Below are 27289 nucleotides of genomic sequence, written 5' to 3'. Positions count from 1 at the left end.
CGTAAGTCTATAGTTAGCCGGAGGGTCACGTGCTCCGTGTCCCGGAAGCGCGTCCTTAGTTCCCTTTCGCCCTCCCCTCCATCACCAGGAAATGATGGGGGAAGGATCACATGACGCCAGCTCCCCCCCCCTACCGGAAGCGGGCCTCTCTTAGCGGAGGGCTATTTCCGGCGCCGCTGCAGCTGCTCTTCCTCTCCTCCTCCTCCTCCTCCTTCTTCGTCTGGGAGCGAGCGAGAGAGAGAGGGAGGCGAGTCTCCTCAGGCGGCTGTCCGGCCGGCGCACGGGCCTCTTCGCCCTCCTCCACGGGATGTAGCTGCAATGGTCGTCCGGTAAGCGAGAGTCCGGGCGGGGAGCCGGGGGGGAGGCCTCCGAGAAGCTGCCGGCTTCGGCTTCTGGGAGAGAGAAAGAGCCATATACCATCCATATCCCTGTATTGTTGTTGTTCAGTCGTGTCCGACTCTTCGTGACCCCATGGACCAGAGCACGTCCAGGCCCTCCTGTCTTCCACTGCCTCCCACAGTTTGGGCAGACTCATTTTAGTAGCTTCGAGAACACTGTCCAACCATCTCATCCTCTGTCGTCCCCTTCTCCTTGTGCCCTCCATCTTTCCCAACATCAGGGTCTTTTCCAGGGAGTCTTCTCTTCTCATGAGGTGGCCAAAGTACTGAAGCCTCAACTTCAGGATCTGTCCTTCCAGTGAGCACTCAGGGCTGATTTCTTTAAGGATGGATAAGTTTGATCTTCTTGCAGTCCATGGGACTCTCAAGAGTCTCCTCCAGCACCATAATTCAAAAGCATCAATTCTTCGGCGATCAGCCTTCTTGATGGTCCAGCTCTCACTTCCATACATTACTACTGGGAAAACCATAGCTTTAACTATATGGACCTTGGTCGGCAAGGTGATTTCTCTGCTTTTTAAGATGCTGATATCCCAGTATACATAGCAGTATATGCAGCTATGTACGGAGGGAACAGCTCCCTTGAGTACGGGGGTCCTGTCAGCAACAGGTAGGCACACTCAGAGGGCTATTGGAGAAGGCTTCCCAAGGGCAACGTTTTGTGGAGAAGGTTTATTCCAGTTTTATTATATATGATAATATATATATATATATATACACATAAACACACACACACACATCTACATATATACAGGTGAAACTCAAAAAATTAGAATATCATGGAAAGGTTCATTTCTTTCAGTAATTCAACTTAAAAGGTGAAACTAATAGATGAGATAGACTCACGACATGCAAAGCGAGATATGTCAAGCCTTTATTTGTTATAATTGTGATGATTATGGCGTACAGCTGATGAAAACCCCAAATTCACAATCTCAACTATGGGGTTTTCATCAGCTGTGCGCCACAATCATCACAATTATAACAAATAAAGGCTTGACATATCTCGCTTTGCATGTCATGAGTCTATCTCATATATTGAACTCCAGTAGCTAATGAAAACAATTGCTTACATAAATGGACTTTTCCACGATATTCTAATTTTTCAAGTTTCACCTGTGCACACACAAAAGAAAAAAGTTCCTTCCAGTAGCACCTTAGAGACCAACTAAGTTTGTTCTTGGTATGAGCTTTCGTGTGCATACACTGAAACAGAAGTCACCAGACCCTTATATATAGTGAGGGGGTGGGGAGGGGTATTATTCAGAAGTGTGGTGGGAATGGGTGATGGGCTGATAGGTGTGGTAAACCTGTTGATGACTGTTAACGACTACAATTAGTCTGACAGGAAAAAGTATGGGGTGAGATGGCTAATGAGATGTATAATGAGATAAGAATCCAGTGTCTCTATTCAGACCAAGTCTCTCCATGGTTTTAAGTTTGGTAACAAATTGCAATTCAGCAACTTCTCTTTCCATTCTCTTACCTGTAACGTACACACACATATACCGGTATATATATATATAGAGAGAGAGAGAGTGAGTGCTTTTTCTGGGGGGACGCAGGGATACACATACTCCTAAGCATTTTGTGAATCTTTGTGCTTTTTGTGTATTTATTTCCCCCGATTTGAACTATAAAATGGTGATTCTCTTGAGACAAAATGAGAGTACCCCTAAACATTTTTTAAGGAAAAAAAGGTCTGTGTATACACACACAGATGCACAGATGGTGCAATATCTGGGGGTACAACATTGGCTACCCTTGCTTCAGCCAAATGTATTTTGTAAGTTTAGATCATTACTATTATTATAATTCATTTCCCAGTTCTGTTAGTGATGCTGCTGCTAGGGTTGCCATAGTTCAAAATGCATGTGAACTGCAGTGGAACAGACTCCCGCGAGAGGTGGTAAACACTCCTTCCTTGGAGGTTTTTAAACAGAGGTTGGATGGCCATCTGTCATGGATGCTTTAGCTGAGATTCCTGCATTGCAGGGGGTTGGACTAAATGACCCTTGGGGTCCCTTTCAACTCTCAGTCAAGTTGTTGTTTTATGCTGATAAACCGCCCTGTGATCTTCAGATGTAGAGTGGTATATACATTTAAAATTATTATTATTATTAATGCCCCATAGACAGCAACCTCTCTTCTCTCACCTATGAAGAACGTTGCTCTTTGGCTAAGGGGTGTCACTCTAACAATCCACGGGTGGCCCATATTTCCTTGCCTTTTGCTTTCTGTCTAGGTTTAATCCTAGGGATAAAGAGCTTATAGTGGCAGAAACTGCTCCAGGCAGGAGTGGCTTTGCGTATTCCTGACCTGCTGGGGGTGGTGGTGGGGGGTATTGTGATCCCAACTTGCTTTCTGTATTCATTTAAACTATTAATTACCAAAGGGAATGATTTGATTCCAAGATTAAATGCCCTCAGGTAACTCCACCCCCCACCCCCATCTTATCTACAGTCTACAGTCTTCATACCTTCTTAAGTTCTTATGCAGTGCTAGAGGAAAAGAGGACTTGACAGTTCTACCTTTTGCTGCTGGCTAGTCTGTTTTCCAGTGGCTCGCAAGACTACACTTCATAATCCAGCAAGCTGTGTTGCGAGTTGTTTTCTTTCGCAATAGAGGCTGTTTTCTTTAAAGCTCTTCCGTGGAAAAGGAACCAGCTATTTGCTGTGCTCTAGTAGCGTTTCCTGAATCACTGGAGAAGAGAATGTTTTTCCTTAAAAGAGGCATGCAGGGTTATTTGGGGTCAGGATTTGGCAATCTTACTTGCCCCTCTCACGGCAGGAGCTCAGATTCTTTCGGGTGACATGAGTCTGTGGAGGAGAAGGGATAGGCCTGACCCCAAACAGAATTGGAAGCCTGCTACTTGTTTGAGTTTGTTGGGTGCAGGCAGTGAGCCAAAACTAACTCCTGGCTCCAGACTGGAGGGAAATGGAGCAAACGGCTAAAGGCTGCTGTTCGGAGGCAAAGCATCTGCTTTGCATGCAGAAGGTTGCAGGTTCAATCCCCAGCAGTCCTGGAGAGCTGTGGCCAGTCAGTGTGAGCCAGAGGTAGGCAACATGGTGCCCTCCAAGTGTTGCTGGACTACAACTCCCATCATTCCTGACCGTTAGCCGTGCTGAGTGGGGCTGATGGGAGTTGTAGTCCAACAACACTGGGCGGGCACCAAGTTGGATACCCTTGGTATAGGTTGGTTGAATGGCTGGCAGAGAATGAGGCAGTTTACTATGTTGGATCTCAAAACTGTCCTGCAAAGGGAGAATGAGCCCCACACACCTTGCAAATTTCTGTTCATCTTTAGGGTTGCAACTGTATGCCAGTGATCTCAGTAAACTAATATTTTTGTGTCTGGCCTCATCAGCAAAGAGAAAGTCTCTAAGAATGCTCTGGTGATCAAAAGAAGTTGCATAAGGTGGTCCATGCCGGCTGTATGGTTAGATTTTTAATGGAAGAACAAACACACTTGAAGATTACCTTCCATTCCGTTAATCGATTTTCTCTTGTAATGCACAGGCACAGGGGACCTGCTTGTGTGCCTTCTACAATTGTTCACACATTGAGACCCAACTGGCCTGGCCGGTGTGTGTCCTAAAATAGACCCCCAAATCCTCTATCAGCATGCCAGGAATATTTTGGCTGGCAACTGATATGGAAGGATGTTCCTAAACAATGAAAGTTTAAAAGCTGCTGTTGAGGATTCTGGGAGCGCTTCCACACGGCAACTGTGGAAGTGATGTTGCGAGGTCGCTGAGTCCACACAACATCCCATCTCAAAAATGCCGCCCCATATCCTCCTCCTGCCCCAATTTAATCAGAGTCTACTCTTTCCATAGGGCTGGTTTTTTCCCCTATTTAGCCAGTTTTTCTGTGGAAACAGTGAACCCAGGCTTCCTGGGCTCTGCGTGAGCTGAGCGTTGCTCCTAGAACGCACTTTGCCACCCACCCCCCAGCAGTTGCACCTCAGGAAGCGGAAGTTTGGTAATGAATGTGAGTGAGATGCCTTTTGCAAACATCCAACTTATGTGGGACGTGGTTTCAAATGGGAATATTCCTCGAGTCTAAGGATGCCCCTCTTGCTCCTGCCCCCGTTGCCAAACTTAGCTGGGGAATCTGTGGGCACTTCCGGACTGCCACTGTTTGCAAAACTCTGGCTGCAAAATTAAAATCGGTTGACAGGTCTTGTGCAACAAAGCTGTATCCCCACTCCCACAAGATAAGACTTCATGCAATAAGGAAAGTGCTGAGAAAATCCCCCGGCAAGTGTGAGATAATGTTTTTCCCATGCAAACCTTCCCTGCAAACCAATCAGAATGAATTCTCGATAATGGGGTCATCCAGAAGCAACCATGTTGGCTGCCACAGCAAATCTCTTGGATGTAAGCCTTCAGCTGGGTTCTCTCGCCACTTTATAGCATTCCATTCCCATGTACACAAAGTAGAAGAAGAAGAGTTTGGATTTGATATCCCGCTTTATCACTACCCGAAGGAGTCTCAAAGCGGCTCACATTCTCCTTTCCCTTCCCACAACAAACACTCTGTGAGGTGAGTGGGGCTGAGAGACTTCAGAGAAGTGTGACTAGCCCAAGGTCACCCAGCAGCTGCATGTGGAGGAGCGGAGACGCGAACCCGGTTCACCAGATTACAAGTCTACCGCTCTTAACCACTACACCACACTGGCTCTCAAGTCTACATCTTGGCACCTGCTCAAACCTTGCCTTTTTAAACTGAAGGCATTCCTGATTGAGACTTAACTATTTTTGTTCATTCATACTCTTTCATTCCCAACTTTTTCTCCCAAGGAGCCCAAGGCGGCACACATGGATCTCCCCCTCCTCGTTTAATCCCCACAAACGCCCTGTGAGGTAGGCTAGGCTGAGAGGCAGTTACTGTCCCAAGGACATCTAGTGTGCTTCATGGCTGAATGGGGATTTGAACCCTGGTCTCCCAGGTCCTCAGTCCAGCATGCGAACCACTACACCAAATTCACTCTTCAAATGATAATTTCTGGTCTGACGCATCCATATATGTTGTAAATGTCATTGTGATCTGTATTGTATACTCCATTCCCCCCATTTTGCATATTGCATATAAGTACACTGCTTATATACATCACTATACAAAATATAATTATGAATAATGATAATTCACGGACATGTATTGCATATGCATGTTTGTGTTGCATAAATTTTTGCACTCGTGACATTGGGTGTTGGCACAATGTTGTTTAAAACGGCCAACCCCTCTTTTAGTCAAAAGTGAGATGAGAATGAGAGAGAAAAGTCTGGACCGAAACGTTCTCTGTAAGCTTCCTAAAGTTTACCCAAATGGTAATTATTTGGACTGCCGGGATAATGAAACTGCAGGGTGAGAAATAGTGAGGAAGTGATAGAAATAGGAAGGAAGGGAGATTTGCAAATGTGCAGAAGCTGTGCAACACCTAAGCACAGTTGGGCAAATGCCAAGCAAGCTTTTCCTGCATCAGAAAACAAAAGTGTGCACATCTAATCCCTTGAAAATCCTGCTTCTAGGCTTTGCAGAGCTGGAATGTCAAGTTGGGTGGAGCTGTGAGCCAGTTTCCTGCAAAGTGCAACAACTCAAAAGGTAATAAATCCTTTCCTCAGCCTCCCTTAAGTTTCTCTTTAACGCTTCCTGCCTGCATTTTAACTAGGTTCTCCTCAACAGTATGAATGCAATGTTGTTTTCTTTTAAGGGAGTGGGGTTAAACGTCCCCTTTGAAGCTGCACAATTTAGCAAATAATTGACAGGGCTTGGATTATGAACCTGATGGGTCCCCCGAGGGCCTCAAAAGCCATAGGGTTATTGCCTCTCTTCCATCTCTGAAGGTCAAATCCATATTTATCCGCTGTAGGTTTGTCGAAACACATTTGAATCGCTATCTATGTGGACTACTGCAATTTAAAAATTTGAAATGTCCCTTCTTGACTTAACTGTCATTTTGCCAGGGATCCAGCAGTTCTCTAACTTCAGGTTAATAAGTGCATTTTAGTATAGGTCAGGGGTCACAAACTAAGGCCCACGGGCCAGATACGGCCTGAGCGAGCCAATTATCAGGCCCCTGACGATCCCTGCCGCCATCGACCGCTCTTACCGGTGTGACGGCCCATCTCCAGGTCGGCGCAGCAACAGAAATAGCTTGTGCGCATGCGCAAGTTGCATTTCCGGCGCACTTCCGGGGCTGTGGAGGCCCGTGCACACGCGCACAAGCTATTTCCGGTGCCATGCCAGAAGTGCGCTGGGAAAAGCGAGTGCGCATGTGTATGGGCGTGCGCTGCCCTGCCCTCCGGCCCGCTGCGTGATCGGCGCCGGAGGAACCGGCCCGAGGCCGGGTAAGTTTGCCGACCCCTGGTATAGGCATTTTAGTAGTTGGCACACACTCAGAAGCAGTGTTGACATTGGGAAGAGGACATTTGCCTTGCCTTCCTCCCCTTGCCCCCAAGAACCTTCACTGGTCACCTGTTCTGCCAGGAAGAATCAGGAGCTGCAGGCTGCCAAGCATCCCAGGTGAGAAGATGCCTTCCTTGCTCTCTAGAGACCACAACACCTGATGCAGGGGTCGGCAACCTAAGGCCCATGGGCCACAAGCGGCCCACGGGGGTCGTTTAACTGGCCCACAAGCCACCCCTGAACCAAGCCGCCTGCTTGATGAGTCCCCGCGCACTGTGCATGATGCGGGGACTCGCTTCCGTGGTGCCGGGAATCGCCTCCACGCATGCGCAGACGCCGGGAATCGCAGGCGCACGTGCGATCTTGCCCAAGGAGGGATCTCCGCTGCAGTGAACCAGCCCAGGCGAGGTAAACCTTGCTGACCCTTGACCTGATGCTTCCTGGTTGCTTGGTAGTGAATCATTGCGGGGAGGGAACTACACCAGTGTGGTGTGGTGGTTAAGAGCGGTGGACTTGTAATCTGGTGAACCGGCTTTGCATCCCCGCTCTTCCACATGCAGCTGCTGGGTGACTTTGGGCTAGTCACACTTCTTTGAAGTCTCTCAGCCCCACTCACCTCACAGAGTGTTTGTTGTAGGGGAGTAAGGGGAAGGAGAATGTGAGCCGCTTTGAGACTCCTTCGGGTAGTGATACAGCGGGATATCAAATCAAAACTCCTCTTCTTCTTAAGTCCAGGAGATGAGTGGGGTAGTGTAACACCATCCTCCTCCTCCCAGAGCCTCCAATCACAACCATCTTTTAAAAAACAACAATTCTTGCAAATTTATTTTCATAGAATCCTAGAGTTGGAAGAGACCACAAGGGCCATCCAGTCCAACCCCCTGCCAAGCAGGAAACGGTCGGTACAGCTTCCTATGTCCCTGTACGGCGAGGGTGTGGAAATTGTAGCCCTCCAGTTTGGGGACTACAACTCCCATCAGCCCCAGTCAGCCCGGCCCGTGGTCGGGGACGATGGATGTTGGAGTCCATCGGCATCTGGAATGTCATAGCTTCCCCAACCCTGCCATAAGCGGTTGTAGTTGGTGGGAACTGGCATGTCCCCTCCACGTTTGTGAACATAACCACTGATGCTCATGCAAACAGGGATTTTGACCCGTCTCTTCATTTCTGTGGCTTCCTTTTTGATCAATTGGCATCTACTGACACTCTCCCCCCCCACCCCACCCAGATATGGAACAGATTGCTTTCCTTGTCCACCCTCAGATGAATCATGTTGACTAGCCTAAAATCGAGGACAAAATGCAGCTTAGTTTTATAGAGTTTTGCAATGTCTTTTGTGGTTTCTTCTCTCTCTCTCTTTGAACCACAGCTCTTTGAAATCTCATTTTGGGATACACCTGTATGTTTGCAGGCACCATTAATCCAGCGAGTTTGCCCAGTTCTTGTTGTTTGGAGGACATTGTTCCTCAGTAGTGGACTTCTGATTGGCTCTTTTAGAACATAATATTTGTGCTCGTTGGGCCTCCATCCTTTTTGAGCAGCCCCTGGTAGGAGTTTTGCCCTCCTGCAAGGTGTGTGTGTACATGTGTGTGTATACACACACTATTTTAATTCATAAAAATTGCGCACTTGATGGGGGGGCATGAAAACACCTCAAAGCAGTTGGCAAAGGCTAATTTCTAAGCAGTTGGAAAAACAGCTTAATAGGGAAATCCCCAATGCAGACTAGCAAATTCAGTAATAAGACCCCATTGTTCACTTTAACCAATTTATCAACAAAGCAATTTCAATTTTTTTGATCCATTCTTTATTTTTTAAAGAAGTGTGCTGGGTTGTAAAGCAGAGTGAGTGTTTTAACTACTTGAAATGACTCTTAAGTGCAGTAACCCAGATGGAATATCCTTCCTATCTCAGACAGTGAATGCATCTTTCAATCTCCTGTGACACAGACACACTTCCCAGGGAAGTTGTGCCAAGTGACACCGGGGTTTCCTCAGCACCCATTTCTGAAAACTCATTTCTGAATTTTTCTGAGCTTGCATTTATACAAAACGATAATCTTTACTGTCATTGTCCCATACAGTACAACAAAATTGAAAAATCTCCACCAGACATGCAAAAACCAACAAGCCTACTACCCTGAAAATGCCTATCCCCATCCCGCCTATGCATAATTAACCTCCTAAACTTTAATACCCTACCTGGTTAGCCCCCTAAAAACTCTGATGCCCCACAACTAAATACAAACACTTCCTTAGAGACTGCGTTTAAAACCAAAATTGCTTTTGGATAGAAACTGTTTCTCAGGCGGCTAGTCCTGGTCTTTATAACCCTGTACCTTCTTCCAGAAGGCAGAAGCTGAAAGAGATCATATCTGGGGTGTGCACTATCCTGCACTATCCCTGCAGCTTTCTTATAGCACCTGGAGGCATAGATTTGATCCAAGGTGGGAAGAAGAGGGCACCCAATTATTTTCTCCGCAGTCTTTACAACCCTGGACAGCATTGTTCTTTCCCTGACTGTGCAACTCCCAAACCACACACATACAGGCCATAAGTTAATACACTCTCAACAGTACAATGGTAAAGTGCCATCAACAGGTCCTTTGAGATATTATTTTTCCGGAGGATTCTCAGAAAATATAAACTCTGCATTACTTGCTTGTCGAATGCTTTACTGGCATGTCATTGTGATTTTGGAGACAGATCTATTGATGGAAGTGTCGTTTCGTCGTTACGGTGAGCTGCTTTGAGCTCAGTAGTGTTGTTGGAAAAGCAGCGTGCAAGTATTAAATTTTTTAAAACTAATCATCCGCAATTGCTGAAATAATTTCCCTGCCTCCCCTTCAGCACTTCTCCCCCCCCATGATACAGATTCGGTTTACCGAAACTTGTGCAATTAATCGGCTAAGATGCCTTTAACTGGGTGACAGCTCTATTCAGTCGATGAAGAAAGAGGAGAATCTGGAAGTGTTCCAAGCTTCTCTGAGGAGGAACATCCAATATGTTTCTGGAGGGGGGGAAAACACATCTTTTCAGAAGCAGACTGGTTTACAAATTAACTTCTTGTTCTTCTTCCTAGTGAGAAGTCTTCGTCAGGGTGCTGGGCAGGCCAGCTCTTCATCTGATTTCAGAAAGGGGAAGAGGTCCGGTGTCTGCGTTGACCAAATGTCATCCCGCAAAGGCTCAGTTGCCGGCCAAGGAAATGGGCCTTCAGCTAACGGCAGGGAGAGGGAACTTGTGGAGCTGGCTGAGCTCGGACCCCTCTTAGAGGAGAAAGGAGACCAAGCGGCAACCAGTTCGGCCATTGTAAGTAAGCTTCCCCATTAATGCAAAGCTATTTTCAGATTAATACCTTACAGGGCGGTGGGGTGGATAAAATGGGGAAGGTCATGAAATGCCTTTGAAGGTTGATCTTCCAGCATGTCAGCACTCGTAATTTGGAATGCCCCAGTTACCGACATTAGGCAAGTGCTCTTGCTATATTGCTATAGCTCCTTGCCACTCACAAGCCTATCAAGAAATACGAATACAAATACTACTACTACTACTACTACTACTACTATTACTAATAATAGGTAAAGGTACCCCTGACCAGAAGCGGCTTTGTCATGACCAGGAAGCTGTATGCCAGCTCCCTCGGCCATTAAAGCGAGATGAGTGCTGCAACCCCAGAGTCGGACACGACCTAATGGTCAGGGGTCCCTTTACCTTTACCTTTTACCCCTGACCATTAGGTCCAGTCGTGTCCGACTCTGGGGTTGCGGCACTCATCTCGCTTTAATGGCTGAGGGAGCTGGCGTACAGCTTCCGGGACATGTGGCCAGCATGACTAACCTGCTTCTGGCGAACCAGAGCAGTGCACGGAAACGCCGTTTACCTTCCCGCTGGAGCGGTACCTATTTATCTACTTGCACTTTGACATGCTTTCAAACTGCTAAGTTGGCAGGAGCAGGGACCGAGCAACGGGAGCTCACCCCGTGGCGGGGATTCGAACTGCCGACCTTCTGATCGGCAAGCCCTAGGCTCTGTGGTTTAGACCACAGTTCCACCCGTGTCCCAATAATAATAAAAAATAGGCTGCTGAATGGAAGACAGCAACATTGCAGCTGACGTTCGGGGTTGATGGTCACACGACAGCACATAGAGTGTAACAAGGACTGAGAGATTGTGGGCGGAGGGGGGCTCATTTTATCTCACTGTAAACAAGAGGTACAGTGACAAGAAAGTATTACTATTTCTAATAATAATAAATTATTTTTCATTTCCTGTATTAGTTCTGCTGGTTTTATTGCTTTGTAATGATGGATGTTTTAGGCATTTTTAAAAAAATGTTCTGTGGATTTTGTTGTTGTTCAGTCGTTCAGTCGTGTCCGACTCTTCGTGACCCCATGGACCAGAGCATGCCAGGCACGCCTATCCTTCACTGCCTCCCGCAGTTTGGCCAAACTCATGTTAGTAGCTTCGAGAACACTGTCCAACCATCTCACCCTCTGTCGTCCCCTTCTCCTTGTGCCCTCCATCTTTCCCAACATCAGGGTCTTTTCCAGGGAGTCTTCTCTTCTCATGAGGTGGCCAAAGTCTTGGAGCCTCAGCTTCAGGATCTGTCCTTCCAGTGAGCACTCAGGGCTGATTTCCTTCAGAATGGAGAGGTTTGATCTTCTTGCAGTCCATGGGACTCTCCTCCACCACCAGAATTCAAAAGCATCAATTCTTTGGTGATCAGCCTTCTTTATGGTCCAGCTCTCACTTCCATATATCACTACTGTGGATTTTAGCTTTGCTTTATCTTCTGTTTTATTTGCACACTACTCTTTCAGTGGTTTATGAAACCTTCTAAATAAGTAAATATGAACCATACATGGATGACAGGACTTAAGCATTGTACCACCAGGGAACTTTGTGTTCTCCACTGGGAATGAAATATGGCTGGAGGGGGAGCAGGGTCTTGGCAAGCCCCCCTCCTTGGTACAAGGAGATGTGTCTGAATTTGTGATGGGAACGCATCCAGTATTTTATTTCATGTATTTACATACTGTTTGTCACCAGGAAAGTCTGTAAGTGGTTTACAAAAAGATAACAAATGTAACAGAGGTGTTTGTGTGTGTCTGTGTGTTATATACACCCACACACCACAATGTCTGTACACCCCTCTCCAGATACCTTCATTTCATTTCATTTTTTAAATTTGTATACCGTCTTTCCATCTTACAATACTCAAGGCGGTTTGCAAGCTGAAGAAACAAAAATAATGTACATCTTATAACTAGGGTTGCCAGGTCTGCTTCCAAAAAATAGTGGACAAGCGGGGGGGGGGGGTTAAATTAAATTATATATTTTCTTACAAACATTTTAACACATATTAAAATACCATTTCATCATAAAGCTTTTGAATAATAAAAAGTCCACTATTTTGTGGAAAAAAATAGTGAACATAATATGAAAAAGTGGACTGTCCACTCAAATAGTGGACACCTGTCAACCCTACTTATAACAATCTAATGCAATACAAAAATGTGATAATAAAACAAAACTTTAAAATAAGCAACCCACATCAAAAAGTAACACTCAGCAATTATTAGAGTAGTATAAAATAATATCAACCAGAAATCTACTCAACAGTTACAGTAAATAGTTTCTAAACTATAATCAATAAAACAATGGCAAGCCGCAGTACATAAAATAATACAGTACTAATTGAGAAGCGGAGACTAGTGGGTGGAGCAAGGCAGGTGGAAGAATATATCTTGGGAAATGTAGTTAAGGGTGCTGGGAAATGTAGCTCTGTGAGGAGTAAACAACCGTTCCCAGGATTCATTCTGTGTATACTTCAAATATATGGTGTGCGCCCTGCCTAAAAGACACCAGTGCCGCATGAAACAATAAAATCCCAGCAAGGCAAAAGCATAGCAGCCCAATTGAGGGCCCCCAGAGAAGGCCCCGCTTCCAAGATACCATAAAATGATAGTTTGCCAGTGATAGTATAGTTAGCAGCGCCCAAAAGCATCTCTCAGTCTTCATTCTAGGCATTAAGGCTCTTGTCTTTTTCAAACAACCATAAATATACCCGTGAATCCTATTAGCAGCTTTGTAGCTGTAATCTTGGCAGCTTGTGTGATCCTTCGTTTTGACCTTCACCTAGCGTATCGGTGCTGTGATTCTGCACAGTGCTGGAGCCAAATCTCTTGGCATATAACTTTTAAAAATATTATTTAGAATAGGTGAAAGCAACCGGCCCAGAGGCATCCAGTGCCCTTTATGAGTGAGAAGGTCATCCCAATCCAATTTCAACCCTTGAACACACCAGTAGAATTACTAGCATTAAACACAGGAAGCTCGGTGGCATTTGATTAAGATAGGCCTTCCTTCCGCAATCCAATGCCCTTCAGATGTTTTGGGCTCGGCCAGCAGTTCAGGGGCCGATGGGAGACTTAGTCCCTTCTTGTAAAGAAGCTGGTAAAATATGGTCTAGACAATGCTACCATTCAGTGGATTTGTAACTGGCTGACTGACCAAACCCAAAGGGTGCTCATCAATGGCTCCTCTTCATCCTGGAGAGAAGTGACTAGTGGGGTGCCACAGGGTTCTGTCTTGGGCCCAGTCTTATTCAACATCTTCATCAATGACTTGGATGATGGGCTTGAGGGCATCCTGATCAAGTTTGCAGATGACACCAAATTGGGAGGGGTGGCTAATACCCCAGAGGACAGGATCACACTTCAAAATGACCTTAACAGATTAGACAACTGGGCCAAAGCAAACAAGATATATAAAAGGATGTCATATAGAGGAGGGTGAAAGGTTGTTTTCTGCTGCTCCAGAGAAGCGGACACGGGGCAATGGATTCAAACTACAAGAAAGAAGATTCCACCTAAACATTAGGAAGAACTTCCTGACAGTAAGAGCTGTTGGACAGTGGAATTTGCTGCCAAGGAGTGTGGTGGAGTCTCCTTCTTTGGAGGTCTTTAAGCGGAGGCTTGACAGCCATCTGTCAGGAATGCTTTGATGGTGTTTCCTGCTTGGCAGGGGGTTGGACTGGATGGCCCTTGGGGTCTCTTCCAACTCTATGATCTGGAGGGCGCCAGGTCTGGGAGGCCGTGTGCAGGGGAAAAGCAACCCTTGCGGCCTTTCCTTGCAGCTGGAATTTATAGATTTCGTAACGAGTCTTCTGAAGTGGTGGTCTGAGAGCCTTCAGGCTTTGCGAGGCTGCCAGCTTTCCTCCCTTTGCCAATTTGCAGAACTGCCCGTGCAATGCAGCTCAAGACTGTTCTTCCTCTCGCAGTACCACTTCTCCTTGCAAACTGCAAACTTGCCTTGTTTTTCCTCATTGCGCTGAGAATGTAACAGGCCGAGAGCTTTGAGCTGGCGGACAGGCCTTCTATGCTGAAGACGGGCGGCTGAAAAGGAGAGCCTGCCCTCCTCTGTTCTGCTTTGGCGGGCTGCGAGTTTGTTTCCTGGGCCCCAGCCAAGGAGAGAAGCGGAGTTTGCCAATTTGAGTTGCCCTCGAGGAAATGCCGTTACCTTTAATCCTTTCTGCAAAGGAAATATGGGATTATGGCTGCAGCAGAGTTTGACCGCTCTTGCTACATGTGCAGTCACAGAGGGGGTTCCCTTTGGGTGACCGGAGTTCTCTGATGGCTGCGTCTCCTCCTCCTGCTTTCCAGTTTTTCCTTGCTTGCTGCCTGACTGTGGCCCTCCTATACTGCTCTGTACATAACTGGAGGTATTTTCTGGTCTCAAGTGGGATTCAATCACTTTCAAGCAATTTCAGGCTGTGCTGTTACAGTTTTATTTGTATATCTCCGGTATTAACAACCCAAAAGTGCAGTAACAGGGTATTGCACACACACACCCCACACACAAAGCAAACAAACAGTCACCAATAAGGCAAAGAAATGGTGTATAAATCACGACATCCATATTTCCTAAGCTGGTGTGGTTGATAAAGAGCCTCTAAGTCTGAAGCATGGGAAATAAAATCTCACCTTGTGCAAGAAATCCACTTCCCCACAATAAGTATTTTTCTTAAATAAGGAAAGTGCTGGGAAAGTTGTACTGTAACATGTGGGATAATCGAAACAAAATATAAAAAAATTCCTTCCAGTAGCACCTTAGAGACCAACACCTTAAAGACCTTAGGGATGTGGGTGGCGCTGTGGGTTAAACCAGAGCCTAGGGCTTCCCAATCAGAAGGTTGGCGGTTTGAATCCCTGCAACGGGGTGAGCTCCCGTTGCTCGGTCCCTGCTCCTGCCAACCTAGCAGTTCGAAAGCATGAAGTGCAAGTAGATAAATAGGTACTGCTCCGGCGGGAAGGTAAACGGCGTTTCCGTGCACTGCTCTGCTTCGCCAGAAGCGGCTTAGTCATGCTGGCCACATGACCCGGAAACTATACGTCGGCTCCCTCGGCCAGTAAAGCGAGATGAGCACCACAACCCTAGAGTCGTCCGCGACTGGACCTAATGGTCAGGGGTCCCTTTACCTTTACCTTTAAGTTTGTTCTTGGTATGAGCTTTCGTGTGCATACACACCTCTTCAGATACACTGAAACAGATGTCATCAGTGTATCTGAAGAAGTGTGCATGCACACGGAAGCTCATACCAAGAACAAAGTTAGTCCCTAAGGTGCTACTGGAAGGAATTTTTTTGTTTTGTTTTGATGACGGTGGACCAACACGGCTACCTACCTGTAACTAGGGGCGTGGGATAATGTGTGCTTTGACTCAGCATCATCCAAGCTCCCTGCAAACCAGTCAGGACAAACGCTCTATAAACAGGTTGGCCTGGAAGCAACCCATGAGTTTGGAATATCTCTTTAATTTTCTAGAGCATTTTCAGTCTGACCCCTTGCCCTTTGTTCAGGCTGTGTGATCTCCTCCTCCTAGGTTCAAGACCAGCCATGCCCAGCAACTCAGGAGGAAGAGGAGGAGGAGGTGCGGGTGCTGACCCTTCCTCTGCAGGCGCATCATGCGATGGAGAAAATGGAAGAATTCGTATACAAGGTAACTTTGGGTTGGCGCTCCAAGCTGCTATTGAGGCTCTGGGTTCCCGTTGTTTCAGCTGCAGAGCTGCGTATGCAATGTTATCTGACCTCCTTCCTTGCTTTGCAAGCAAAACAGGAGCATGGCAAATCGAGTTCGAGTTTGATGCTAGATCTCAAGGAGGGGTGGGGAATGTGAGACCCTCGGGATGTTTGCTAGACCCTTGGTGTCATGGACTGGCTGGATGCAGAGGAACGGTGGGAGGCACCAGCTGGGGGAAACCCCCAAGGGAAGAAGGCTCAGAGCCTGGGGAGTGGTGGCGGGGGCACAGCAAGCAGTCGGAGGAAGAAGAAGGAGCAGGCTGGGAGTTGGAGGTGTCGGAAGCTGAGGAGGCAACAGGGTTTAGTGAGCAGGAAGTCTGTGGCAGGGAGCAGTCCAGAATCAGAGGCAGAAGCGGAGGCTGGAGGGTGGGGGGATGGGCTCAAGATGCAGAGAAGACGCCAGGGAATCTCCCTCTCCCGCTGCGACCAGCTCCCCATCCTTCTCGTCTCCATGAACCAGAAGAGGTGTGAATAGCAGAGACAGGTGCATCGGCAAAGTCTCAGATTGCTTGGGAAGGACCAGGGAGAGGAGGAGATTTAGGCAGCTGTGGGAAGGTTGGGACCTTCACTGCCCAGAACCCCCTCCTAGGGCAAGGTCTACCGCAGGGGTCAGCAACCTTTCTCAGCCGTGGGCCGGTACACCGTCCCTCAGACCATGTGGTGGGCCGGACTATATTTTGGAAAATAAAAAATGAACGGATTCCTGTTCCCCACAAATAACCCAGAGATGCATTTTAAATAAAAGGACACATTCTACTCATGTTAAAACATGCTGATTCCCAGACCATCTGCGGGCTGAATTGAGAAGGCAATTGGGCTGCATCAAGCCCACGGGCCTTAGGTTGCCTACCCCTGATCTACCAGGACGAGTTGCTGTGCTCACTAAGCCTGGCCTCCTGAGTCGACCTTGTTTCTTTGAATAAAGAGTTAACTTCACTGCTGACCACCTCCTCACTCCCTCTCCTGACGCTTGACCGTTGCCGTCTGCTGGGTCTTGTGGAAGTTAGAGAACACCTAGAGGCCGCCGTCATCCTGTCCTAGAGACTCCTACAAGCTTTGGCCAGTCATGCAGTTACCTGGAAATAAAATAACAGCTTCTAGTCAGAGGCAGCGGAAACAGCTCACAGCTCAGTCAATTTGTAAAGCCTCCCAAATTTGATAGTTATTCTGTGGTTCTTCCTCCAGAACAATCTCATCTCTGTATGGCCAAGCTTGTTTTGGAGGCATCAAACCCACTTCTTCCTGCTTACTGGAATTAATTTTTTTAGACCAGGACAGGGAACCTTTTCCAGCTTGAGGGCCACATTCCTTTCTGGACCGAGAGGCAAAAAATGGGCATGACCAGAAGCAATGGTGGGCAGACATTTGGGTCACATTTAGCCTCCCACAGGCCTGATGTTCCCCACCCCTGATTTAGCTGGAAATTGCTACGACACCAACTGGTGCTTTTGGGCACTTGTGAGATTGCTGAGGGTGCCATGACTTGCAAGGAACAAGGTCTGCAAAGTATTTGTTTTCAGGGGAGCTAGCCCAGTGTGCAGGTCCTCGGCCTCCCCTGGGACATGGGCTAAGAGTTCTGACGTGGAGGCAACCGACGATTTATGCTGCAAATGTCCTGATCGAAGCTGTGCAAGAGTCGCCTGCAGGAGGGGGGGTTGTGTGTGGCTGCGCCCCGGACCGTGCGTTGCACAGCCGAATGACGGTTCTCGCGAGCTCGCCCGGGCAGCCCTGGGCTGGCGGCTCCCTCCCCTTGCGCCAATGCGCTCCCAGGTACTACTGACTGCCCCGCATGGTTTGGTGTCTTGCAGGTCTGGGAAGGCCGCTGGAGGGTTATCCCCTACGATGTGCTGCCCGACTGGCTGAAAGATAACGATTACCTCCTGCACGGGCACCGGCCCCCCATGCCCTCTTTCAGAGCCTGCTTCAAGAGCATCTTCCGCATCCACACAGAGACGGGCAACATTTGGACCCACTTGCTAGGTGACCCTGACTCTCTGGTTCCTACTTTAATACTCTGGATCTCTGGTACCTATGTTAATGTTGGGAGGGACCGTCTTTCCCCCGCTGCGGCTTTTTCTTTCCTCGGGGCACTGGAATTGTCCACAACGGTGGTGGATCTAGAATTTGCAGGATGCTAAAGGTCCTCCTCCTCGTCGTCCTGCCGATCTTCTCTACCTGATTCTAGGCTTCAGTGTGATCTACATTGCGGAGATCTTGTGTATCGTGCAAATTGTTCCTATGAACAAAATAAGGGCCTTGGGAAGGAATTGTGTACAGTGGTACCTTGGTTTATGAACTTAATCCGTTCCGGAAGTCCTGCATTTTTATTGCATTGCTTATATAATAAGGTTATATAATAAAATTGTCCAGGAGCACCTTAGAGACCAACTGAGTTTGTTCCGGGTATAAGCTTTTGTGTGCATGCACACTTCTTCAGATCCACGAGAGCTTATACCCAGAACAAACTTAGTTGGTCTCTAAGGTGCTCCTGGACAATTTTATTATTTATTTCGACTGTGTCAGACCAACACGGTTACCTACCTGAATCTGGTTATATAATGATGTACTTTTAATTTAAAGCTGCCTGGTGGGGCCGTCAGACCAGTTCCGACTTGGAACTACAACCAAATAAAAACTGTTACATTTCTTCCCCGCCACACCAGCAAATTGGAGCCTTACAACCTTAATTTTAAGAGCATAAAATCACTTTGAGAACGCAATTCTTAACTACGGTTTTAATTCAGTGTTCTTTCCGGAAAGTTTTCTGGGTCTCTGGAGGTTAGCTACAATTCCAGGAGGAGTTCTGCAAATGACAGATTTGGCACACAATAGCTTCTGTATCAGCCCACGTCTTGTGTGTTCCCCTTTTGAACATGCCACCCCACCTATCCCCAGCCTGATGGGAGTTGTAGTCCAACAGCACCTGGAGAGAGTAACGGGTTGGGGGAAATCAGTGCTGCCCTGCTGACCACAGGAAAATTACCTGGGCAAAACCTTTCGTGTGCTGAAGAATTAGGCTAGTATCAGAAAGTGTCACCTGACCCGGCCTCCACTCCAGGGATATAAATCATGCCGTTTGCAATACAGAATTTAAACCAGAATTTAAATGCGGAGTTCAAAGCCAGAAAGACTGCTTCCCGTCACTGAGTAACTAGCTGATTTCATGTAGGAAGTGTCATAGCTCAGCGACAAAGCCTCTCTCTCTGCCTTGCATGCGGAAGGTTCAATCCCTGGCATCTCCACATAGGGCTGCGAGAGGCTCCCTTCCTGAGGCCCTGCTGCTGCCAGTCTGTGTAGACAGTACAGAGCCAGAGGAATCTGTGCGGCTGAATCGGCTTCCTACGTCCCTGTGTGTTGGTGGTTCAAGGCGATATTCATCAAGCGGCTTGCTCCTGTCGCCAGCGACAGGAAAGCCACTTCCTAGAGAGGCTTGCCCGATCACACGAGCATCATTTTAAAGCGCCACGCCAAAAAAACTTTGCACATTTACCTGCATCTCTGCTTCCGATGTGGAGGAGTCAGATTCATAAGAAGTTCCCTTATTCTGAGTTGCAGCTCCGTGTTTCTCAGTGCCAGGGGCACTTTCAGACCCTTGCCGTTTCCAGGTGGGATTCAGCCATACCCTCAAATCCAGCTTGCAGAATTATTGTCGATCTGGAGATCCTGTGCAACAAACACGCCTCCCCCCCCCCAACTGTGCTGGCTGGGCCTGATGGGAGTTGTAGTCCAAAACAGCCATCTGGGTGACAAAGACAGAGACTCTTTGGCCTTTTGATAAATCAGCTGACGGGACAATCTCTCTCTCTGCTCTGCATTTCCGCTCCAGGTTTTGTGCTGTTCCTTTGCCTGGGTATCCTGACCATGCTGCGGCCGAACATGTACTTCATGGCCCCTCTGCAGGAAAAGGTGGTCTTTGGCATGTTTTTCCTCGGGGCCGTGCTGTGCCTCAGCTTCTCCTGGCTTTTCCATACAGTCTATTGCCATTCAGAGAAGGTGTCCCGGACGTTTTCCAAGTAAGTTGACCTGGAATCAAAACCCGGGTCGATTAAGACACTTAACTGTTACGGGTTTGGTGTTTTTTGTTTGTTTGTTTTGCTGCTATGTGAAATGTAGATAAATTTGGGGCAGCTGTGATGCGTGTGTATATTTTTAATGCATAACTACTTAGTAGGTGGACGTGGGTGGCGCTGTGGGTTAAACCACTGAGCCTCTTGGGCTTGCCGATCAGAAGGTCAGCAGTTCGAATCCCTGCCACGGGGTGACCTCCCGTTGCTTGGTCCCAGCTCCTGCCCACCTAGCAGTTCGAAAGCACGTCAAAAGTGCAAGTAGATAAATAGGTACCGCTCCGGCAGGAAGGTAAACGGCGTTTCCATGCGCTGCTCTGGTTCACCAGAAGCGGCTTAGTCCTGCTGGCCACATGACCCGGAAGCTGAACGCCGGCTCCCTCGGCCAGTAAAGCGAGATGAGCGCCGCAACCCCAGAGTCGGACACGACTGGACCTAACGGTCAGGGGTCCCTTTACCTTTAACTCACTGCAATCCTAGACCTCTTTACCCAGAAGTCAGGAGGCTTACCCCCAGGTAAATGGGAATGGTCAGGGGTCTCTTTACCCTTTACTTAGTAGGTAGAAAGACTGAAAATGGAGTAGGAGCAGAACCGGCCCCTGCCAGTGCTTCTGCTCATGAACCCCAAGGCAGGTTTGAATTTTGAATCTACATCTAATCCAGAATGCAGCAGCGAGACTGGGGGCTGGGAGCGGCCGCCAGGACCATATAACACCAGTCCTGAAAGACTTGCATTGGTTCCCAGTACGTTTCCGAGCACAATTCAAAGTGTTGGTGCTGACCTTTAAAGCCCTAAACGGCCTCGGCCCAGTATACCTGAAGGAACCTCTCCACCCCCCATCGTTCAGCCCGGACTGAGATCCAGCTCCAAGGGCCTTCTGGCGGTTCCCTCCCTGCGAGAAGTGAGGTTACAGGGAACCAGGCAGAGGGCCTTCTCAGTGGTGGCACCCGCCCTGTGAAATGCCCTCCCGCCAGATGTCAAGAAAATAAAACAACTATCTGATTTTTAGAAGACATCTGAAGGCAGCCCTGTATTGGGAAGTTTTTAACGTTTGATGTTTTATCATGTTTTTAATATTCTGCCGAGAACCGCCCAGAGTGGCTGGGGAAACCCAGCCAGATGGGCAGGGTATAAACAATAAATTATTATTATATCTGAACATTATAGTAGGTTTACCTCATTCATAGAATCGTAAAATTATAGAGTTTGAAAAGGGACCCATGGGGCATCTAGTCCAACCCCCCTGCAGTTCAGGAATCACACTTAATTCCTCTTTCCTGGTCTTGTCTTAACACCGACTGTTTGCACAGGAGTCTAAATCCAAAGCACCTATGGATTATAGAAGAAAGATAGTCCCTCCTTTCCCAAAGCAAACTTGACTTGACATTTCTGGAACATGCAATATGCCTCTCACGTCTGTCTGGCTTCTGTTTCCTTCCTTCCTAGGTTGGATTATTCTGGGATAGCTCTGCTGATCATGGGGAGCTTTGTCCCCTGGCTGTACTACTCTTTCTACTGCTCCCCGCAGCCCCGACTTATCTACCTCTCCATTGTATGTGTGCTGGGTATCTCAGCGATCATCGTCGCACAGTGGGACCGGTTTGCAACGCCGAAGCACAGGCAGACGAGGGCAGGTAGGGAGCCGCTCTTTGTAAAGGACAGACATCAGTACTGTGGGAGAAATTTCCCTTGTGGGTCCGAGCACAGGGGCTCACCCAGTTAGTCAGCTAGTATTAAGTACAGTGGTCCCTTGGTTCTCAAACTTTTTTTTTTAAATTAAAAAAGTCTTTATTTCTTTCCAAAACATTACAATATAAAAAAAGAGATCATCATAATAAAAATTAATTTACATAGCCAAAAAGAATACAGTGTACATTCCAATTATCTCCTCTTCCCTGCCCTCCCCTCTCCGGATTCCCTCCCTCCCCACCCGTTACTTCTCAGCATACCCATCACTGCGTTTGTATCGTTCCTTCATCTGTCCGCATGACCTTTTATCTAATCGTATTCCCTTTTATCTCAATTGTTTGGGCCTTTACCAATCTGCCAGGAGATCGGCTTTTTCAACATATAATTTAAAATAATCCTTAAGTAGTTTCCAATTTCTCTCTCTTTCTGATTCGCTTATTCCTTTTATTTCCTCGTATTTTCGTGCCAGATTATAATATGTTAACAATTTTAACGGCCAATCCCCCTTTTCCGGTATTATTCCAATTCTTTGCTATCAGTAGCCTTGCCGAGACCGTGGCGTACATAATTATATGTCTATCTTTTGGCTGGAATTCACTGTCCACCATTCCTAAGAGGAAGGTCTCCACACTCTTCTTGAAAGGATATTTAATCATTTTCTTTAACTCCTTGTACACCATCTCCCAGAACACTTTAATCTCCTTACAAAACCACCACATGTGCAAGTAGGTCCCTGCTTCTTTTTTACATCGCCAACATTGGTTACTTACATTTTTGTACATTTTGGCCAACTTGACAGGTTTGGTTCTCAAACTTAATCCGTTCCGGAAGTCTGTTCCAAAACCAAGGCGTGCTTTCCCATAGAAAGCAATGCAAAACGGATGAATCTGTTCCAGGCTTTTAAAAACAACCCCTAAAACAGCAATTTTCACATTAATTCTACTACCTAACGAGACCACTGATCAATGAAATGAAAGCAATAAACAATGTACTCTACTATACAATATAATAAGTAAGACAGTGTAGTAGCTGAGAAAAATTTAAATTCATTTTTCTTTCTTACCTGCACTGATGATAGTCGTTGTTTGGATGGGGGGCTTTTATCCATTTCTGCTGTCACACCACTGGAATTTTTTTTGGCACCCCGTACGGACTGAGCATGTGCAGCTTTCGAGTGGCAGTCCGTAAGGAGCTGTACACCCGGGGGGGGGAGGGAGGGGCCATCTTGTCACCCCTTCTAGAGTGGGACCAGTGTGGTGTGGTGGTTAAGAGCAGTGGACTCATAATCTGGTGAACCGGGTTTGCGTCCCCGCTCTTCCACATGCATCTGCTGGGTGACCTTGGGCTAGTCACACTTCTCTGAAGTCTCTCAGCCCCACTCACCTCACAGAGTGTTTGTTGTGGGGGGAGGAAGGGAAAGGAGAATGTGAGCCGCTTTGAGACTCCTTCGGGTAGTGATAAAGTGGGATATCAAATCCAAACTCCTCTTCTTCTTCCGCCCTCCCTCAGTCAAGCAAGCAGTACCCGCTGCCCAATTGAAGGTGGGAAAGGCTGTCCTATTTCTGGTCCTTTCTCCCTTTTCTCCTCCTCTCAGGGGTGTTCCTCGGACTCGGTCTGAGTGGGGTGGTCCCCACAATGCATTTCACCATCGCCGAAGGGTTCGTGAAAGCCACCACCGTGGGACAGATGGGCTGGTTCTTCCTGATGGCTGTCATGTACATCGCAGGAGCTGGCCTCTATGCCGCCCGCATCCCTGAGCGCTTCTTCCCTGGCAAGTTCGATATCTGGGTAAGTGAGGCCAGCGAATGGTGTGGTATTTGGGTTGTTTTTTTTTCTTCGCAAAATTTATGCACTATTTGATTTTTTAAAAAAAAAAAAAAAACAAACCTCGAAGCGGTTCTCAAAAGAAAATGAGACAATATCTTCGAAAGCAACTCTTCGAAACGTTCGAAAGATAAAATCGGCAGCAAACTTAAGAATACATGGAGACCTACATCAGCAGTGCATGGCCAAACTCGGCCCTCCAGATGTTTTGGGACTACAATTCCCATCGTCCCTGACCACTGGTCCTGTTAGCTAGGGATGATGGGAATTGTAGTCCCAAACATCTGGAGGGCTGCAGGTTGGGGATGCCTGGCATAGAACATAATCTGCTCTGACTGAAGGTCACACCACAGCTTTCAGACTTATCCATTTATTTATTTTTAACACTTGCACTTTATCAAAAATATTTCAGTTAAAATAAATTGCAGAGAATAAAAAGAAACGAAATGTGTGTAAAAAAAATTGCAGGAGAAGAAGAAGAAACACTATAATTCCAAATGTACTTGTCTAATACAAAGATAGATGTATTTATATTTATCTACATTCTGAGAGGGATTCTGGTTCATATACCTGGAATATATTTTCAAAAAAATAAGCATTTTGTTTAGGAAGTATCTATGGGGTTCCAATAAAGGGGTTCAGTTCAGTTCCAGTAATACCTTTATTAAAAATTCCTGTGCTTACTAAAGAAGGAGGGCATGGTATTCGGAGTTTGGAACTATACCATTAATGTCAAATGCTAAATATTGAAAAACTAAAACCAGGCCTTTTTAACCAGGCCTTTGGTTGATCTTATTGACATAAAACACCCTTCTAGAATGTGGGGGGGTTATTGTTTTTGGTTTGATTTTATATGTTGTGGTTTTGTTTGTGAACCTCCTTGAGACCTCTGGGTATAAGGCGGCATATAAATTGAAATAATAATAATAATAATAATAATAATAATAATAATAATAATAATAATAATAATTAATAATCTATAATAAAGCCAGTGCACATTTTCCAACCTGGGCAATCTTAGAATATACATTTATAGCTGCTTTGGTTGGCTGGCCAGTATTAGGAGCAAAATGTGTTAGAAATTGGGATTCTCTTGCAACAATTATCTCAGAAAAATCTGAAATACAATGTCTAGCAAAAATAAATTGGATCATATTGGATTTATAGCCCCCCTTTTCTCCAAGGAGGTTGCAGTGGTTCTTTGCCCCCTCCCCTTAGTGATATCCTCACGAGAACCCTGTGAGGTTAGGTTAGCCTAAGACACCCAGTGAGCTTCATGGCCAAGTGGGGACTTGAACCCTGGTCTCCCAGGCCCCAGCCCAGCACTCTTAAGCACTGTGACAAATCCGACTCTCGGTTTTAATGTGATTTATTTAGCATACGTGCCTGAGAGAATATGCATACCTCCTTTCATGTTTACACCATGAAAACCTTTGGCCTTCCACTCGTTGCTGGAAGGGCCGGCACCCCCAGGGAGCAAGACCAAGAGTTCAGGGGTGATGGGAGATGTCGTTCAGCAACACCTGGAGGGCCAAAGGTCTCCTCACACCTGAGACAGCAAAAAAAAGGGTCTCTTTTTATTTTTTTAAAAATTGCATTTACATCCCTTCTTCCTCTCCAAGGAGCTCATAGGCAAACTCCGGCCCTCCAGATGTTTGGGACTACAATTCCCATCATTCCTAGCTAACGGGACCAGTGGTCTGGGATGATGGGAGTTGCAGTCCCAAACATCATCCCATCATCCCAGACCACTGGTCCTGTTAGCTAGGAATGATGGGGATTGTAGTCCCAAACATCATCCCATCATCCCAGACCACTGGTCCTGTTAGCTAGGAATGATGGGGATTGTAGTCCCAAACATCATCCCATCATCCCAGACCACTGGTCCTGTTAGCAAGGAATGATGGGAATTGTAGTACCAAACATCATCCCATCATCCCAGACGACTGGTCCTGTTAGCTAGGAATGATGGGGATTGTAGTCCCTCCCATCATCCCAGACCACTGGTCCTGTTAGCTAGGAATGATGGGGATTGTAGTCCCTCCCATCATCCCAGACCACTGGTCCTGTTAGCTAGGAATGATGGGGATTGTAGTCCCAAACAACATCCCAGACCACTGGTCCTGTTAGCTAGGAATGATGGGGATTGTAGTCCCAAACATCATCCCATCATCCCAGACCACTGGTCCTGTTAGCTAGGAATGATGGGGATTGTAGTCCCTCCCATCATCCCAGACCACTGGTCCTGTTAGCTAGGAATGATGGGGATTGTAGTCCCAAACATCATCCCATCATCCCAGACCACTGGTCCTGTTAGCTAGGAATGATGGGGATTGTAGTCCCAAACATCATCCCATCATCCCAGACCACTGGACTTGTTAGCTAGGAATGATGGGAATTGTAGTCCCAAACATCATCCCATCATCCCAGACCACTGGTCCTGTTAGCTAGGAATGATGGGGATTGTAGTCCCAAACATCATCCCATCATCTCAGACCACTGGTCCTGTTAGCTAGGAATGATGGGGATTGTAGTCCCAAACATCATCCCATCATCCCAGACCACTGGTCCTGTTCGCTAGGAATGATGGGCATTGCAGTCCCAAACATCATCCCATCATCCCAGACCACTGGTCCTGTTCGCTAGGAATGATGGGCATTGCAGTCCCAAACATCTGGAGGGCCGGAGTTTGCTTATGCCTGGCATACATGGTTCTCTCCTGTCTCATTTAATCCCAGCAACAACCCTGCGAGGTAGGTTAGGCTGAGAGACAGTGACACTGGCCCCCAGCGAGCTTCATAGTTGAGCAGGGGTTTTGAACCCTGGCCTCCCGGGTCCCACTCCAGCCCTCTAACCACTGCACCGCACTGCCTCCCTTGCCCGAACAGTTGTCCCTGGCTCTGGTTTTTCTGGGTTGTTGTTTTTTAATGCCCTCCTTGCGTTTTCCGCAGTTCCAGTCTCATCAGATCTTCCACGTGCTGGTGGTGGCCGCAGCCTTTGTCCACTTCTACGGAGTCTCCAACTTGCAGGAATTCCGCTACGGACTCGAAGGAGGATGTACTGACGACTCCCTTCTCTGAGGAACGCAGGGGACTTTAGTACACACTTCCTAAGTGCTTTTTAAAGTAACCTTCTTTGCTAAAATCAAAAAAAAGAGAAGACTCTGAACAGTTCCGTTTTCTTTTTTTTCTTTTTTTCTTTTTAAAGAAACTTAGGAAAAGTTGGCAGTGGTTAATTCCTGGCTTCTTCTCTCAGGAGGACTGGATGGAGGACTGGATGGGGGACGGGATGGGTTGCCAACTGTCCACTGGGTGGAAGTGCCTCTAGCCACAACCCCCTTTTTTGACTTCACAGGAGTAACATTGGAATTTTCTGGACACAAGAGAAATTATGGCAAAAAAAAGAGAGAAAAGGAACCGGGGGCCCTCTTACATGCTCTTTGATGCTGCACACGTACCCCACGCTTGAAGAGACTCTCTGAGCGCTCCATTTCCCCTCCGTATCCGAAGGAGGCGTTGTATCGATCCGGCAAGGCGGCGGCGTCTCCCACCTGCAGGGGGGCTCAGAGGCGGGCGCTTAGGGCTGTTTCCCCTTTAAATTTTGTCTTTTCTTGACAAAAGCAATGTATGCCTAAAATCGAGAGTATTTAATATTTAATATTGAGCTTTAAAAGAAAACGAAGAGGAAGGAAAAAAAAGGCGCTATCTTATCCCTCCAGCATACTCTTACTGGAGAGCCGTTTCGTAGTATTACTGGTGGGGTGTTCTTACTTAGGGGGCTGTAGAGCTGCTGTAGCTTTTTATGTCGAGGTGACAAATAATAA

The 27289-nt window shown here is 47.0% G+C and overlaps 1 protein-coding gene across 1 annotated transcript; it reads left to right on the top strand.

Moving 5' to 3' along the window:
• The first annotated feature begins 228 nt into the window (after nucleotides 1-228).
• Nucleotides 229-26619, top strand: ADIPOR1 (adiponectin receptor 1). The gene is made up of 9 exons (XM_033165603.1): nucleotides 229-329; nucleotides 5933-6005; nucleotides 9891-10117; nucleotides 15692-15808; nucleotides 17697-17868; nucleotides 19715-19901; nucleotides 21400-21587; nucleotides 23237-23430; nucleotides 26418-26619. The coding sequence occupies exons 3-9, from the start codon at nucleotides 9977-9979 to the stop codon at nucleotides 26544-26546; spliced, it is 1128 nt and encodes a 375-aa protein (XP_033021494.1). The 5' UTR covers nucleotides 229-329; nucleotides 5933-6005; nucleotides 9891-9976; the 3' UTR covers nucleotides 26547-26619.
• The last annotated feature ends 670 nt before the right edge of the window (nucleotides 26620-27289 follow it).

The sequence above is a fragment of the Lacerta agilis genome, chromosome 12 (genome assembly GCF_009819535.1).
Source record: "Lacerta agilis isolate rLacAgi1 chromosome 12, rLacAgi1.pri, whole genome shotgun sequence".
NCBI classification, from domain to species: domain Eukaryota; kingdom Metazoa; phylum Chordata; class Lepidosauria; order Squamata; family Lacertidae; genus Lacerta; species Lacerta agilis.
This window is presented reverse-complemented; position numbering and strand designations above follow the sequence as displayed.